General features: G+C 38.2%; 1 protein-coding gene across 1 annotated transcript; it reads left to right on the top strand.

Moving 5' to 3' along the window:
• Positions 1–7127: 7127 nt before the first annotated feature.
• Positions 7128–10216, top strand: LOC138879730 (uncharacterized). The gene is made up of 7 exons (XM_070159366.1): positions 7128–7560; positions 7747–7836; positions 8182–8297; positions 8431–8684; positions 9200–9404; positions 9543–9638; positions 10070–10216. The coding sequence occupies exons 1-7, from the start codon at positions 7128–7130 to the stop codon at positions 10214–10216; spliced, it is 1341 nt and encodes a 446-aa protein (XP_070015467.1).
• Positions 10217–14820: the final 4604 nt, after the last annotated feature.

Below are 14820 nucleotides of genomic sequence, written 5' to 3' on the forward strand. Positions count from 1 at the left end.
ACAGTAATGAGTAAGCAATAACGGACTTAGATTTATACATATAGGATAAATAGCGAGAGAGTAGTCTAGAGTTAGGTAGCAGACTTTAGTAATAGTAAACTGAAGTAAGTGTTATGATATAGCATTGACCTACCTAGTTGTAGCAAAGCCATAAGTATAGATAATCGAGGCCCTAGCCTTTGAATTTGTTCACAGAACAGTTGCCTAAATAACAAGGACAATATTAAAGTATTCGCAAGAGCTATAGGTTATGAGACCGATAAACACATCAGTCGATATTTGAGGACGAATATTTCTAACGGGAGGGGGGGAGGATTTTACATCCCATACTTTTGTACGTTGGATTTGTCGTAAGATAATTGACATAAGTTCAAGAAAAAGATTATTTTTGAGCTTATAAGTATTTGTGCTATTTATAATAAGTGATAAGTAAAGTCATGAAGGTGAGAGGGTAAACGAGTTGAAGAAAATGAGGTTGGTCGAAGTTTGACATTTTGGAATAAAATATGGTCCAAGCCATAATACCCCATATTTATGGACTAGTGGTACACCACATGAGCATGACAGTAAGGTGTATTAGTAGGTTAAAAGTGATTAGTATTTTAAGATAATACTTAATTATGTCGGTAATGGGTTAAGTAATGGTTTTAGTGGGAGATTAACAAACTAATTAGGAATTTGTGCCTAAGAAATTAGTGGAGATACTATCTCCATGTGGTAGCAAATGGAAGTATTAATCAAGCATAATACTAACTAGATAATTTATATAGCTAGGTGGCATATTTAGGGGACTAGTTGGCAAAGTAGCCCCATAAAGTGGGGCCCACAACCAACTATGATAAAGAGACCTCCATGCCCTCATTAAAAGTGATATATATCAAATCTTAAAAGGGAAGGAAGTCATTTTAGGACCTGTTGTACCTATACAATTCCTACAAGCACCATAATAGGCAATTATAAGCTCCTTACAATAGCACCATATGGCCAGCCCTCTTTAAGGAAATTATCTTGAAATGTTCCTCTTGGTTTGGAGGTTTTGTTTGTAAAGGTGTTGATAAGGCTTATCTCCAGCTCATCTTATCCTTTTTCTTCAAATAATTAAGGTAATATTTCAACAATCCTTCTATATAAGTTTATGTTCAACTTGGAGAAATCCACTTTAAGTTCTTGTTAAGGTTGAAATAAATGTTCGTGTTGTGTATTTGAGGAGGATTTGGTTGTGTTGAAGGGTTGGAATATAGTTGTAAATATGTCTATGTATTGTTATCCCTGTTTTTCAGGGTAATATCATACTCTTCTCCATGTATTTGAGGTTATTTGGATCATAGTTTGGTTATTGATAAAGTGTTGTAGTTGTTGAACGGTTTTGAGTCGTCTCTTAAGGTATCCTATGGCTGAAAATTATGAATTACAGTTGTTTGTGACTATGGTTGTGTTGTGAGTATAGGAGAAGAGCTAGTAGTGTTTAATTGCATTGTAGGATGATATGAAGCTTATGCACCCTAAGTGTTCGATAAAATATCGTATTGAATCCAATTCTTGGTTTGTTGATTCGATTGTGATCCAAACCATTTATACAATGTAGATTATCACTCGTAGAGCATACGGGAACTCGTGATCTATTACTAGCCAAGCAACAAAGGTATGTTAAGGCTATCCCTTCTTTCCTTTTGTCATGATCCATATGATACAAATGAAACGAGCAAACACACAACTTTCATAAATGAGACAATTCTTAAAAGTACTAGGGATTCCTATGTTCTTGATTCCCCATGTGTCCTATTATTCTATCATTTGTTCGTGGGTCTCAGAAAATATGTAAGTTGATAAAGTTTATTTCATAATATTAATCAAAGACACAATGATCTTATGACATTCCGAGAAATCTTATTGACATACTTCATTATGTATTGCATTCATTTATACATGTATATTGACCCACGACCAAATGGAATTATATAAACATATATTATATGTATATAGGATATGGGGAAAGGTTATGGCATTATATACGCACCACCACCTGATCAGCTAGTATACATTGATGATTTCGCCCATAGTGGCCGAGATGAAATGATGTGATGCCCTCAAGGCCTTGATGATGTTATGTACACATATACCTATGCATCATATGATATTTATACGCATATGCATGACATTATAAATATTAAACGATTCACAGAGCTATTCAGACTTAAATGTTGAGTCTTTTACTCCATGTTTCTCTGATGTCTTTTATTTACTGATTTTCATTCCTGACATACTCGGTACATTATTTGTACTGATGTCCCTTTTGCCTAAGGACGCTACGTTTCATGCCACAAGTCCTCATAGATAGGTTGAGAGTCCTCCAAGTAGGCATCAGCTTAGCGGAAGGTATTGATGCACTCAATTTGCTCCGGAGTTGCCTATTTGGTCAGTATGATTTGGACATGTATTTTTTGGTATGGATGGTCCCTCCCCGACCATTACAATATTTATGTACCTTAGAGGCTTGTAGACATATATCAGTTATATATATACTTGTATGGCCTTGTCGGCCTATGTATTGAGTATACAAATGATCATGTCGTCTTTATAGGCCCATATGTCATATGTATAAGTTTTTATATCATGTCGGGTTGTCCTACATCTAGTATCCCCTTATGTTTTATTTTGTTAGCTCATGATGGTCCTTCTAGCCCATTTACTCATGATGGTATAACAAAAAAGATATGTTACGTTGGTATTCGGTTGAGTATGGCATCGGGTGCCCGTCGCGGCCCTACGGTTTGGGTCGTGACATTACCCATCAAACTTGTGTATATAAAATGGACTCCAATATTTAGACGTAGTAACTCCAAGGAAGTAGAGCTTACCAACCAAGCTGACGTTTGACTCTGTCTACTAGAAAGGTTTATCTAGTTGTCTATTAGGACATGCAGGCATGAAATGCATCATCCCCATCAAAAGGGGCGTCAGTATGAGTAATGTACTGAGTATGTAGGGTATAAAAATCAGTACATAAAAGACATGAAAGAAACCTAGAGTAAAGGACTCAACCTGTAAGTCTGAATAGCATAATGAATCATGAACCCTTTATTGTATTATGTATATGCGTATAAATGTCATATCATGCATATGTATATCCATACATAACATCATCAAGCCTCTGAGGGCATCACATCATATCATCTAGGCCTTAGCGGGCGAAATCATCAACGTATGCTAGCTGATCAGGTGGTGGTGCATGTATAATGCCATAACCTTTCCCTATACCCATAACATATAATATACACGTATATAATTTTATCTGGTCATGGGTCAATATACATGTATAAATGAATGTAATGCATAATGAAGTAAGCTAGTAAGATCTCTCGAAATGTCATAAGATCAATATGCCTCTATTTAATATCATAAATAAACATTATCAACATACATTTTTTTTAGACCCATGAACAGATTTTATTATAATACGACATATGGAGATTCAATAACATAGGTAACCCTAGTAGCTCTAAGAATAGAGTCATTTGTGAAAGTTGTATGTTTGCTCATTTAGATGTATCATGTGGATCATGCCAAAGTAAAGAAGGGATACCCTTAATATACCTTATCAACAAACAACTTTTGCACAAGTCCTCACACCTCATACAGATGGTAATCTATATCATACAAAGGATTGGTATCAATATCAACTTCATATTCTATAGGGAGTTCATTTAGTCATTTTATCGAACAACTTATGTGCATAACTTCATAGGGTCTTTTCTAGCTCCAATTCAACATGTTCTAACACAATAATCTTCATATTCACTTCCCCTCATCCTCACTATGATATCCATACCTTTACATTTCCATTTGGTATCTTAAAACAAGTACAAACAGCCCACACAACATCGCTCAACTTCAAGTTTCAAAGTTACTTGTTTTTTCAAGAATCCTCCAACAAAATTCAACCCAAAACTTGTACATACTTAAGGTTATGTTATGGAATATGAAACTTACCTCAAATATACCAAGAACCCTTTTTTGTTTAACTCACTTAAACAACAAGTAACTTCCTAAGTTGTCACAACGAGAAGGAAAGGGAATTAATGGTAGGCATGATATTCTTTATGTCAAACTTGCGTGGTTTATCTTTGGATTCACTTTAGTCTCATGGGGGAACCATTAGATAGCATATAACAGGGCTTAGGAACTCTTTTGGTTGAGAAAAATGAGTTAAAATGACTTATAATTGACTTATATACAAGTTGGAATTTTACACTGACTATGTGCGTCCCAAGGGAGCTGCTTGCATAGTCTCGTGAAAATGTAAATATCTCTCTACTCTAATGTTATATCGATGAATGGTTTAATGCGTTAGAAACTAGACTCGTAGGTATTCAATTTTGTAGGTGTATCACCCCATAATTTAAAGTACATTGATAGAAAAGCTCAGCTACATTTGACCAAATTTTTAGCAGATTTATGAATGTAATTTGTGATGACCTTTGCCAACTTTTGTTCATGTAATGATCCAGCTAGTTATTTTGAGTGTTGTAGCCTTGTTTCCCCATTTACTGCTTATTCTATGCTCAATTTATGTTATGTGACTTGCCGCAGAGGTTGGTTCGATTCCCAAGATGTTTTAGAATGAATTGGGCCACTTAGTCCCAAAGTTGGAAGCCTAAGTTTAAAAAGTTGATCGGATGTTAAATTATATGTAAACGAGTCTGGAATGGAGTTTTTGATGGTTCCGATAGGTCCATATGGTGATTTTGTACTTAGTAGTGTGTCCGAGTATGACCCAGGACCCGCATCTACGGTCCAAACACGCACCTACGGTACCTCATATGCGTTTCTTCCTCCGCTTCTGCGGAAATCACTTGCTGGCCAAATATCGCATTTGCGATCCTTTCCCTGCATCTGCGGCTTCATAGATGCGGTCCACATAGCCGCTTCTGAGGTCTTAGCCCATCTGACCCTTTTTCGCTCTGTGAGGAATTACCCGCACCTTCGGCGCCGCATCTGCGGTCCCCAAACCGCAGATGCAAAAATACTAGAAGTAGTAAATATTAAGCTGCAACCAACATCTAACTTCTCCGATAACCATCCAAAATCATCCCAAGCCCCCCCCCCCAGGACTTAAACAAAAGTACAAACATAACCCTAATACCTTATTCAAACTTGTTCCAATCATCAAAACACCTCAAACAACATCAAATCTACCAAATCACATTGAATTCAAGCCTAAGTTTCTAAAAATCTTCCGAAATATGCTTTTGATAAAAAACCCAACCAAACCATGTCCAAATGACCTGAAATTTTGCACACACATCCCAAATGACACAAAGAAGCTACTGCAACTCTCAGAATTCTATCCTGATCCTTATATAAAATTCTCACCTATCAACCGGAAATCGCCAAAATATCAATTTCGTCAATTCAAGCCTAAACCTTCCACGGACTTCTAAAATGCATACCGATCATGTTCCTAAGTCCCAAATCACCTAACGGAGCTAACCAAATCATAAAAATTCCAATTCGAGACCATGTACAATCAAGTCAAATCTTGGTCAAACATTTCAAATTTAAAGCTTCAAACTGAGAATTGTTCTTCCAAATTCATTCCGATTTCCCGGAAATCCAAAACCAACGATTAACATAAGTCATAATATATCACATGTGACAAGTCATGCCCGAAAACTGACGATCAAAGTGCAAAAGCTCAAAACGACCAGTCGGGTCATTACAATATTATATATATATATATATATATATATATATATATATATATATATATATGTATATATATGTATATAGGAAAAGGTTAGTGCATTATATATACCACCACTTGATCAGTTGGTATATGTTGATGATGTTGCCCACAGTGGCTGAGAAGATACGATGGAATGCCTTCAGAGGCTTGATGATGTTATGTACACCTATACTTATGCTTGACATGACATTTATATGCACGTGCATGATATTTTAAATGTTCCAGAATTTACAAAGTTATTCAGACTTACAGATGGATTCTTTATTCCATATTTTATCTATGTATTTTATGTACTGATTTCCATGCCTTACATACTCAGTACATTATTCGTACTGACGCCCTATTTCTCGGAGCCTAGGTGTCATGCCCGTAGGTGCAGGTAGGCAAGCCAACGGTCCCCCTTCTTAGGATCCTTGATCAGCGAGCTCCACTTGATCCAGAGTTGCTTTTGATTTTGGTACGACATGCTTGTATATATGAATATGGGTATGATGTGGTTCAGTCCCGTCATTGTACATTTGTATTTCTATTAGAGGTTTGTAGGCAGTTATGTATAGTCGGATAGTATGTGGCCTTGTCGGCTTCCAGTTTTGGGTATATAGTTGTCTATAGCAGTCTTGCTGGCTCGCCCACTATATTCTGCATGTGTATGTACATATGTCTTTTGGACATGTTTCCCTCGCATATGTTATTCATGTTTATATCTTAAATGCATGCTTAAGGGTGTCCGATAGGGAGGACTCGGGCACCCTTCGTGGCCTATCAGTTTGGGTCGTGACAAAAGTGGTATCAGAGCAGTTCTCTCCTAGGGTTGTCTACAGACCGTGTCTAGTAGAGTCTTGTTTATGGATGTTTTGTGCACCACACTTATAGACAGGAGGCTATAGGAAATATAGGATGTTATCCTCTATTTTTATCTTAGATCGTGCAATATAAGAATTCAATTGCCAGGAGGCTATAGGAAATATATGTTACTTTTTCGGTGATGCCTCCGAAGACTACAACCCCCCAGAAGAGAAAGTCTGTGGCTGGTAAGAATACTAGTTGAGCGCCACGAATTACCAGGGCTCAGGAGAGTCTCATAGTGAGCCTCCATCTCAACTTCAAATACCCCACCCTCTCCAGAAGAGTTCTGAGGGAGACCAACTCTAGTGTTTGCCCCTATACGTTCAGCCCCTCAGCCAGATGCACTAGGTTAGGAGATGGGAGATGTTATTCAGCTATTAACTAGATTAGTAGCCACGCAGGATCGAGGTCAGGAAGTAGGTATTAGTCATGCATATAGGTCCGTTAGTGCGAGGGTTCATGATTTCATTACTTTGGACCCTCCGATATTCACTGGGTAGATCCAAACAAAGACCTACAGGTATTTATCGATAAAATGCAGAGGACTTTGAGGGTAATAAAGGCCATTACGACTGAGTCAGTTGAGTTAGCTACCTATAGACTTCAGGATATTGCAGTTAATTGGTATGACTCTTGGGAGTTGTCTAGAGGTGAGAATGCCCCTACAGCAGTATGGCAGGAGTTTACAGAAGCTTTTCTTCGTCATTGTCTACAACCAGAGCTTAGGTGGGCCGGAACTGATAGGTTTTTGACCCTTCGACAAGGTAACATGAGTGTTCGGGAGTATATTCTTCAGTTTGATTCATTGGCTATGTACGCTCCCACTATTGTATCTAAGATAGAGGATCGAGTTCACCGGTTCATGGTGAGGTTAGAGCCGCACTTTATTAATGATTGTTTGTCGGTCTCACTTCAGCCAGACATGGATATTTCTTGTATTGAGGCATACGCTCAGGGTGTAGAGGAGCGTAAGTAGAAGCAGAGGGTCGACCGTGAGCATGATAGGGCCCAGAATAAAATAGCGAGGTCTTCGGGCCCTTCTAGAGAGTTTTGAGGTGGTCAAAGACAACAAAACCCGAGGTATCTAGCCCAGCCATCTGCTAGTGCACCCACTCAGTTTGGTGGTAAGAGATTGGATAGTTCTACATATTCAGGATCTGGTCAGAATTCTAGGGCCTCAGGTTCTCAGTATAAGGGTGAGTCAAGTCAGATGAGGCTGCCCTTGCCACGATGTGCTCAGTGTGGTACGTAGCACGCCGGGTAGTGCTGTATGGGATTAGGTGTTTGTTATACTTGAGGTTATCTGTGCCACATTATGGGGGATTATCCGATGAGAGGTGATGCAAGCATAGCTCAGCCAGCAGGATCTGTAGATGGTTCGTCATCATCAGTACGCCCCCCCCCCCCCAGGCAAGTTTTACAAGCACCAATGACTCGTGGTAGAGGCAGAGGTGGAGCATCTAGCTCGAGCGGTCCTCAGAACCGCATTTATGCGTTGGCATGATGACAAGATCAAGAGTCATCGCCTGATGTTGTTACATGTATATTATCAATCTCCTCATATGATGTATATGCACTGATTGACCCAGGTTCCACCTTATTATATGTTACTCCATTTGTTGCTAGTAAGTTTGAAATAAAGCCTGAATTGGTTAAACCTTTTGAGGTGTCTACACCTGTTGGGGACTCTGTGATAGCTAAGCGAGTATATAGGGGTTGTATAATAGTAGTTCATAGTCAATATACCGTAGCGACCTAATCGAGTTAGATATGGTAGAATTTAATAATATAATGGGTATGGATTGGTTGGATTCTTGACATGCCAATGTTGATTGTAGATCAAAGATAGTCTGATTTTAATTCCAAGGGAGACTATTTTGGAGTGGGAAGGTAATACGGCGTCGCCAAGAGGCAGATTTGTTTCTTATCTCAAGACAAGGAAGATTATCAGAAAGGGATGTATTTATCATTTAGTTCGGGTTCAGGATGTGGAAGTAAAGTCACCAACCATTCAGTCCATCCCCGTGGTTAATGAGTTTCTCAATGGTTTTCCTGATGAGCTTCTAAGTCTTCCGCCAAAGCGAGAAATTGAGTTTGCTATTGACCTACTACTAGATACTCATCCAATATCTACTCCTCCCTATAGAATAGCCCCCACAGAGCTGAAAGAGTTGAAGGAACAACTAAAGGACTTGCTTGAAAAAGGCTTTATCAGACCTAGTACATACCTTGGGGAGTACCGGTGTTATTTTTGAGGAAGAAAGAAGGTTCTTTATGGATATGTATTAATTATAGACAGTTGAATAAGGTGATGATCAAGAATAAGAACCTGCTCCTGAAGATTGATGATTTATTTGATCAGTTTCAAGGTGTCAAGTGTTTTTCAAAGATAGACTTGAGGTCTGGGTACCATCAAGTAAGGGTTAAGGAGGAAGATATTGTGAAGACAGTATTCAGGACCAGTTACGAGCACGTTGAGTTTTGTGTTATGTCATTTGGTTTGACCAATGCCCCAGCAGTATTCATGGATTTGATGAGCCATGTTTTCAGGCCGTTTTTAGATCTATTTTTAATTGTATTTATCGATGATATTTTGGTATATTCTAGGTCAGAGGCTGAGCATGTAGATCATTTGTGTATTGTGCTCAGAGTTATACAAAAAGGGAAGTTGTATGCAAAATTCCCTAAATATGAATTCTGGTTGAACTCTGTAGCTTTCCTTGGGCATAACATTTCGGGTGAAGGAATCCGGGTGGATACACAAAAGATTGAGGCAGTAAAGACTTGGCCTAGACCCACAACACCGATGGAGGTTTGTAGCTTTCTCGGTTTGGCAGGCTATTACAGGAGATTTGTAGAGGGATTTTCTTCCCTTTCAGCACCTTTGACAAAGTTGACACAAAAATGAGCAAAGTTTCAATGGATTGATGTTGTCCAACGAAGTTTCCAGGCATTGAAGGATAGATTAACTTTAGCATTAGTTCTAACGCTCCTAGAAGGGACCGATGGTTGTGTTATCTATTGTGATGCTTCAGCCGTTGGATTGGTTTGTGTGCTGATGCAGCATGGTAAGGTTGTAGCTTATGCTTCTAGACAACTAAGAAAGCACGAGAAGAACTACCCGACCCATGATTTAGAGTTAGCCGCAGTGATTCATGCACTAAAGATGTGGATGCACTACTTGTATGGCATTCATGTTGATATCTATATGGATCATAAGAGCCTCCAATATATCTTCAAGCAAAAGGAATTGAATTTGTGTCAAAGGAGATGGTTGGATATACATAAAGACTATGACGTTGATATTTTATACCATCCAGGAAGGCAAACGTAGTAGCCGACACCCTCAGCCGTAGATCTATGGGTAGCCTGTCATATTTACAACCAGAAAAGAGGGGGATATCCCATGAAATTAATCAGCTAGCTAGTCTTGGAGTTTGGTTACTGGACTCAAGTGATATTGGAATTACTATTTAGGATACGACAACATCCTCTTTAGTAACTGAAGTAAAGGAACGCCAGTACGAGGATCCTGTGTTAGTTCGTTATAGAGATACCACCCCTCAGAAGGAGAAGACGCCGTTTGAGATTGTAGAAGATGGGGTCCTCAGATATCGAGGATGATTATGTGTCCCTAATGTTGCAGGGCTGCGTCGACGGATTATGGGAGAAACTCACTATTCTCGTTATTCTACCCATCGAAGAGCAAAAAAGATGTATCATGATACCAAGGAAGTATATTGGTGGGACAGAATGAAAAAGGATATAGCTAAGTTTGTCGCTTAGTGTCCTAACTATCAGTAGGTTAAGATTGAGCATCAAAAACCGGATGGATTATTGCAGACCATGGAGATTCTGACTTGGAAATAGGAAGTAATCAATATGGATTTCATCATAGGCTTACCTCGTACCCAGTATAAGTTCGATTCGATATGGATGATTATTGATAGGCTTACAAATTCAGCCCATTTTCCGCCCGTTACTACTGCATATTCTGCAGAGGATTATGCAAGGCTTTATATTAAGAAGATAGTACGACTGCATGGTGTCCCTGTATCTATTATCTCGGATAGAGGAGCTCAATTTATGGCTAATTTCTGAAGGCCTTTCCAAAAAGGATTAGGGACTCAGGTAAGTCTTAGTACAACATTTCATCCCCAGACAGACGGACAAGATGAGCGTACTATTCAGACACTTGAGGATATGTTATGAGCTTGTGTGATAGACTTCAAAGGTAGCTAGGATGAACATCTGTCGCTTATTGAGTTCGCATATAATATAGCTACCATTCCAGTATTCAAATGGCTAAATACGAAGCTCTTTATGGACGGAAGTGTAGGTATCCTATAGGGTGGTTTGATGTTGGGGAAATTACGTTCGTAGGACCAGAATTGGTACAACGGGCAATCGAGAAAATTAAGCTCATATAGTAAAGGCTATTAGCAGCTCAAAGCCATCAGAAGTCTTAGGTGGATAATTGACATCGAGACATGGAGTTTCAGGTTAACAATTGGGTATTCCTAAAGGTATCACCGATGAAAGGTGTTATGAGGTTTTGTAAGAAAGGAAAACTTAGCCTTCGGTACATTGGACCATAAAGGATTATATGCAAGGTAGGCTAGGTAGCATATGAGTTAGACATCCCTTCGGACTTGAAGTCTATACATCCAGTCTTTCATATGTCTATGCTCCACAAATGCATAGAATCATGTCAGTTGATGGCGTTCAGGTCACAGAGTAGCTATCATATGAAGAAACTCCCATTGCTATATTAGACAGACAAGTTTGGATATTGAGAACTAAAGACGTAGCTTCGGTGAAAGTACTTTAGAGAAACAACAATGTGGAAGAAATGACTTGGGAGGTAGAGGAAGACATGAAGTCTGGATATCCCTACTTATTTCCGCCTCCAGAGAATGGTCCGACTAAGATATCACAACCTTAAGGTACGTGTATGGATTCTTGTGTTAGTTATTGTCATTAATCGTGTGAGGCAATTGTCGTTATTGATGATTGTGGTCCAATGTGGCATTGAATTATTGAGTTCTATAGGAAGAGTTGGTATTAGTATTGTTACATAGGCGACTCTACCAAATTTATATAGATCCGGGGGAGTTAAACATTCGAGAACGAATGTTTCTAATGGGGGAAGGATGTTACATCTCGCATTTTGATAAGTTAAAATTTCATCTTTAGTTAATCGACGTAGACTCGGGGATGAGATTATCTTGAGGTTAATGTATTTATGCTATTTTTAACAAGCAATAAGTAAGTGTCATGAAGGATAAAGGATACACAAATTAAATAAAATGAGTTTCATTGAAGGTCGTCGATTTGGGATAAAATATAATCAGAACAATAATACCCGATATTTATGGACTAGTACCATACAAGGTACCATATGACCGTGATTGTATGATGTATAAAGTATATTAAAAGTGAGTAGTATTTTAAGTAATTTAACACAATTCTTAATTATACAGGTAATTGGTTAATTACTGGGTAACGGGACATTACCTAATTAATAAATTACTAGATAAAGATTTAAAAATCTACCCAACCCCCACGTGGCAGCAAGTCAATCCTTAACCAAATGACTCTTAGCCATATTGGCTTAGGTGGCTATCTAAGATACCTTTCCTAGTAACGTGTGAGACATTCCTCCTCATTTAACGTTGGTCTCATTTATACAAATTGGTCTCATTGTGGGCAGAGAATGACAAAGTGAATTATAAGTCTTTCTTCCTAATTCAAAGTGTTTCAAGAACAAGTGAAAAAGTTGTTTCCACTATTACTCTTTTAATAGATTCGAAAAAGAGTTACAAAATTTTCAATGCTCTCCACTGAATCTTTACATTCTAGTATGGTTGCATTATCTACAAATTTCAAGCAATCTCAGACGCTAAAGTCAATCTCAAAAAAAATCTTCCAACGAAATTCTTGCAACAAAACAATTCCAACAAGAATTGTTAAAGCCATAGCAACGTAAAATTTTGCAGTTTTAAAGGAGTACGGTGCAATCGTTTCCAAGAATATTATATGGATTTTTCCCTACTTCAGGTATGTTAAGTTTACCCCTTCTTTCTTTTTGGCATGATCCAAGTAATACAAATTAAACAAGCAAAATACGGAACTTTCATAAATGACTCTATTCATAAAAATACTAGGGGTGTCTATATTTTTGATTCCCTATGTGAATTATTATTATATCTTCTGTTCACGTGTCTCAGAAAAATACGTATTTGATAAAGTTTAGCCGAAAGGTATATTGATTTTTATGGCATTCCGATAAAATCTTATCAATGTATTTCTTATGCATTTCATGCATTTATACATGTACATTGATCCATGAACAAATGGCGTTATATATGCGTATATATATATATATATATATATATATTATATGTATATGGAATATGGGAAAAGGTTACGGGCACCACCACCTGATCAGTTGGTATATGGTGATGATGTTGCCCACAATGGCCGAGACGATATAATAGGATGCCCTCAGAGGCTTGATGATGTTATGAACACCTATACATATGCATGACACGACATTTATATGCACGTGCATGACATTTTAAATGTGTTAGAATTTACAAAGTTATTCGGACTTACAGATGGATTTCCTTATTCCATGTTTTATCTATATCTTTTATGTACTTATTTTCATGCCTTACATAATCAGTACATTATTCTTACTGATGCCTTATTTCTCGGGGCCTATGTTTCATGCCCGCAGGTGCAGGTAGGCAAGCGACGGTCCCCCTTCTTAGGATTCTTGATCAGCGAGAGTTGGCGTGCTCCCCTGATCCGGAGTTGCTTTTGATTTTGGTACGACATGCTTGTATATATGTATATGGGTATGACGTGGTTCAGTCCTGTCTTTGTACAGTTGTATTTCTATTAGAGGTTTGTAGGAAGTTATGTATAGTCAGACAATATGTGGCCTTGTCGGCTTCCAATTTTGTGTATATAGTTGTCTATAGCAGCCTTGCCGGCTTTCCCACTATATTCCCCATGTACATATGTCTTTTGGACAGATTTCCCTCGCATATGTTATTCATGTTTATATCTTAAACGCATGCTTAAGGGTGTTCGACAGGCAGGACTCGGGCACCCGTCGTGGCCCATCAACTTGGGTCGTGACAGAATTTCCCCAACTGAAAGCACATACAATGTCAATCCTGCATAGTGCGGACAACAAAGCTGATTTGCGGCCGCAAAACCCTCCGAAATGTATTTTTGTCAGAAATTTTGGGAGCCCGATAAATAGAACTTTAAGACTTTTTTAGTGTATCTTTTCACTATAGCATCTACGAGTTAGTTACTATAACGACCCGACCGGTCGTTTTGAGCTCTAGCACGTCGTTCGGCGGTTTGAGGCCATAAGCAGCTTCACTTCAGGTATTATGACCAGTACGCATGGTCGGAATTGACTTTAGGTAAGTTCGGAGTTAATTTTGAGAAAAATTTCTCATTTCGAAAGCTTTAAGTTAGAAGAATTGACTAAGGTTGGATTTTTTAGTAAACGACATCGGAATCGGGATTTGAAGGTTCCAGCAGGTTCGTATGATAATATGTGTACGAGTAGTATTACAAGTGATGTGGGGTCTAAGGAGAGCCCTAAGTCTAAGTCAAGTTGGAAATTACATGATAGACTAAAGTTCCAAATGAGTACACATAAAACCTAACTTTGGACGAGAATGCCTCCATATATATATATATGTATATTGTGGAAACCCTATCAAATGAAAGATCTTCGAGTTTAGTTTCTAACGCTTCAAACCGTTCATCATTTGGATATTTCTACAAGGAGTTATGGATGTTTTAGTTAAAGGTGTGCAACAGGGAAAAACTTGTAATACGAGGTACAACCTGCACAGCACAAGATACAACTCGCTGAAGCATCTGTGCCTATATAAAGCAGTCACGGGCAACAGCCACTTTTGAGGATTTTCTTGAGCTAGGGATTGGTTCTTTTGTGGTGGATTCAATCTTGGGTAATACTTAAGAATACAACGTAAGTTTTTTAAGATATTTTAAGTTAATAACATCCTATTAACACTAGTATTAACATCATTCAATCTTTGAAATCTCTATAAATCATTCAAGTTGTTCAAGAACACCAAATCTCCCAAACCTTGGATTTTTAAAGAAAAACTTCAAGAAGGTAATACAAATGCTTCTAGTTCATTTCTTATGAGTCGGTGAGAGTAATTCTAATA

Source organism: Nicotiana sylvestris, chromosome 10 (genome assembly GCF_000393655.2).
Source record: "Nicotiana sylvestris chromosome 10, ASM39365v2, whole genome shotgun sequence".
NCBI classification, from domain to species: Eukaryota; Viridiplantae; Streptophyta; class Magnoliopsida; order Solanales; family Solanaceae; genus Nicotiana; species Nicotiana sylvestris.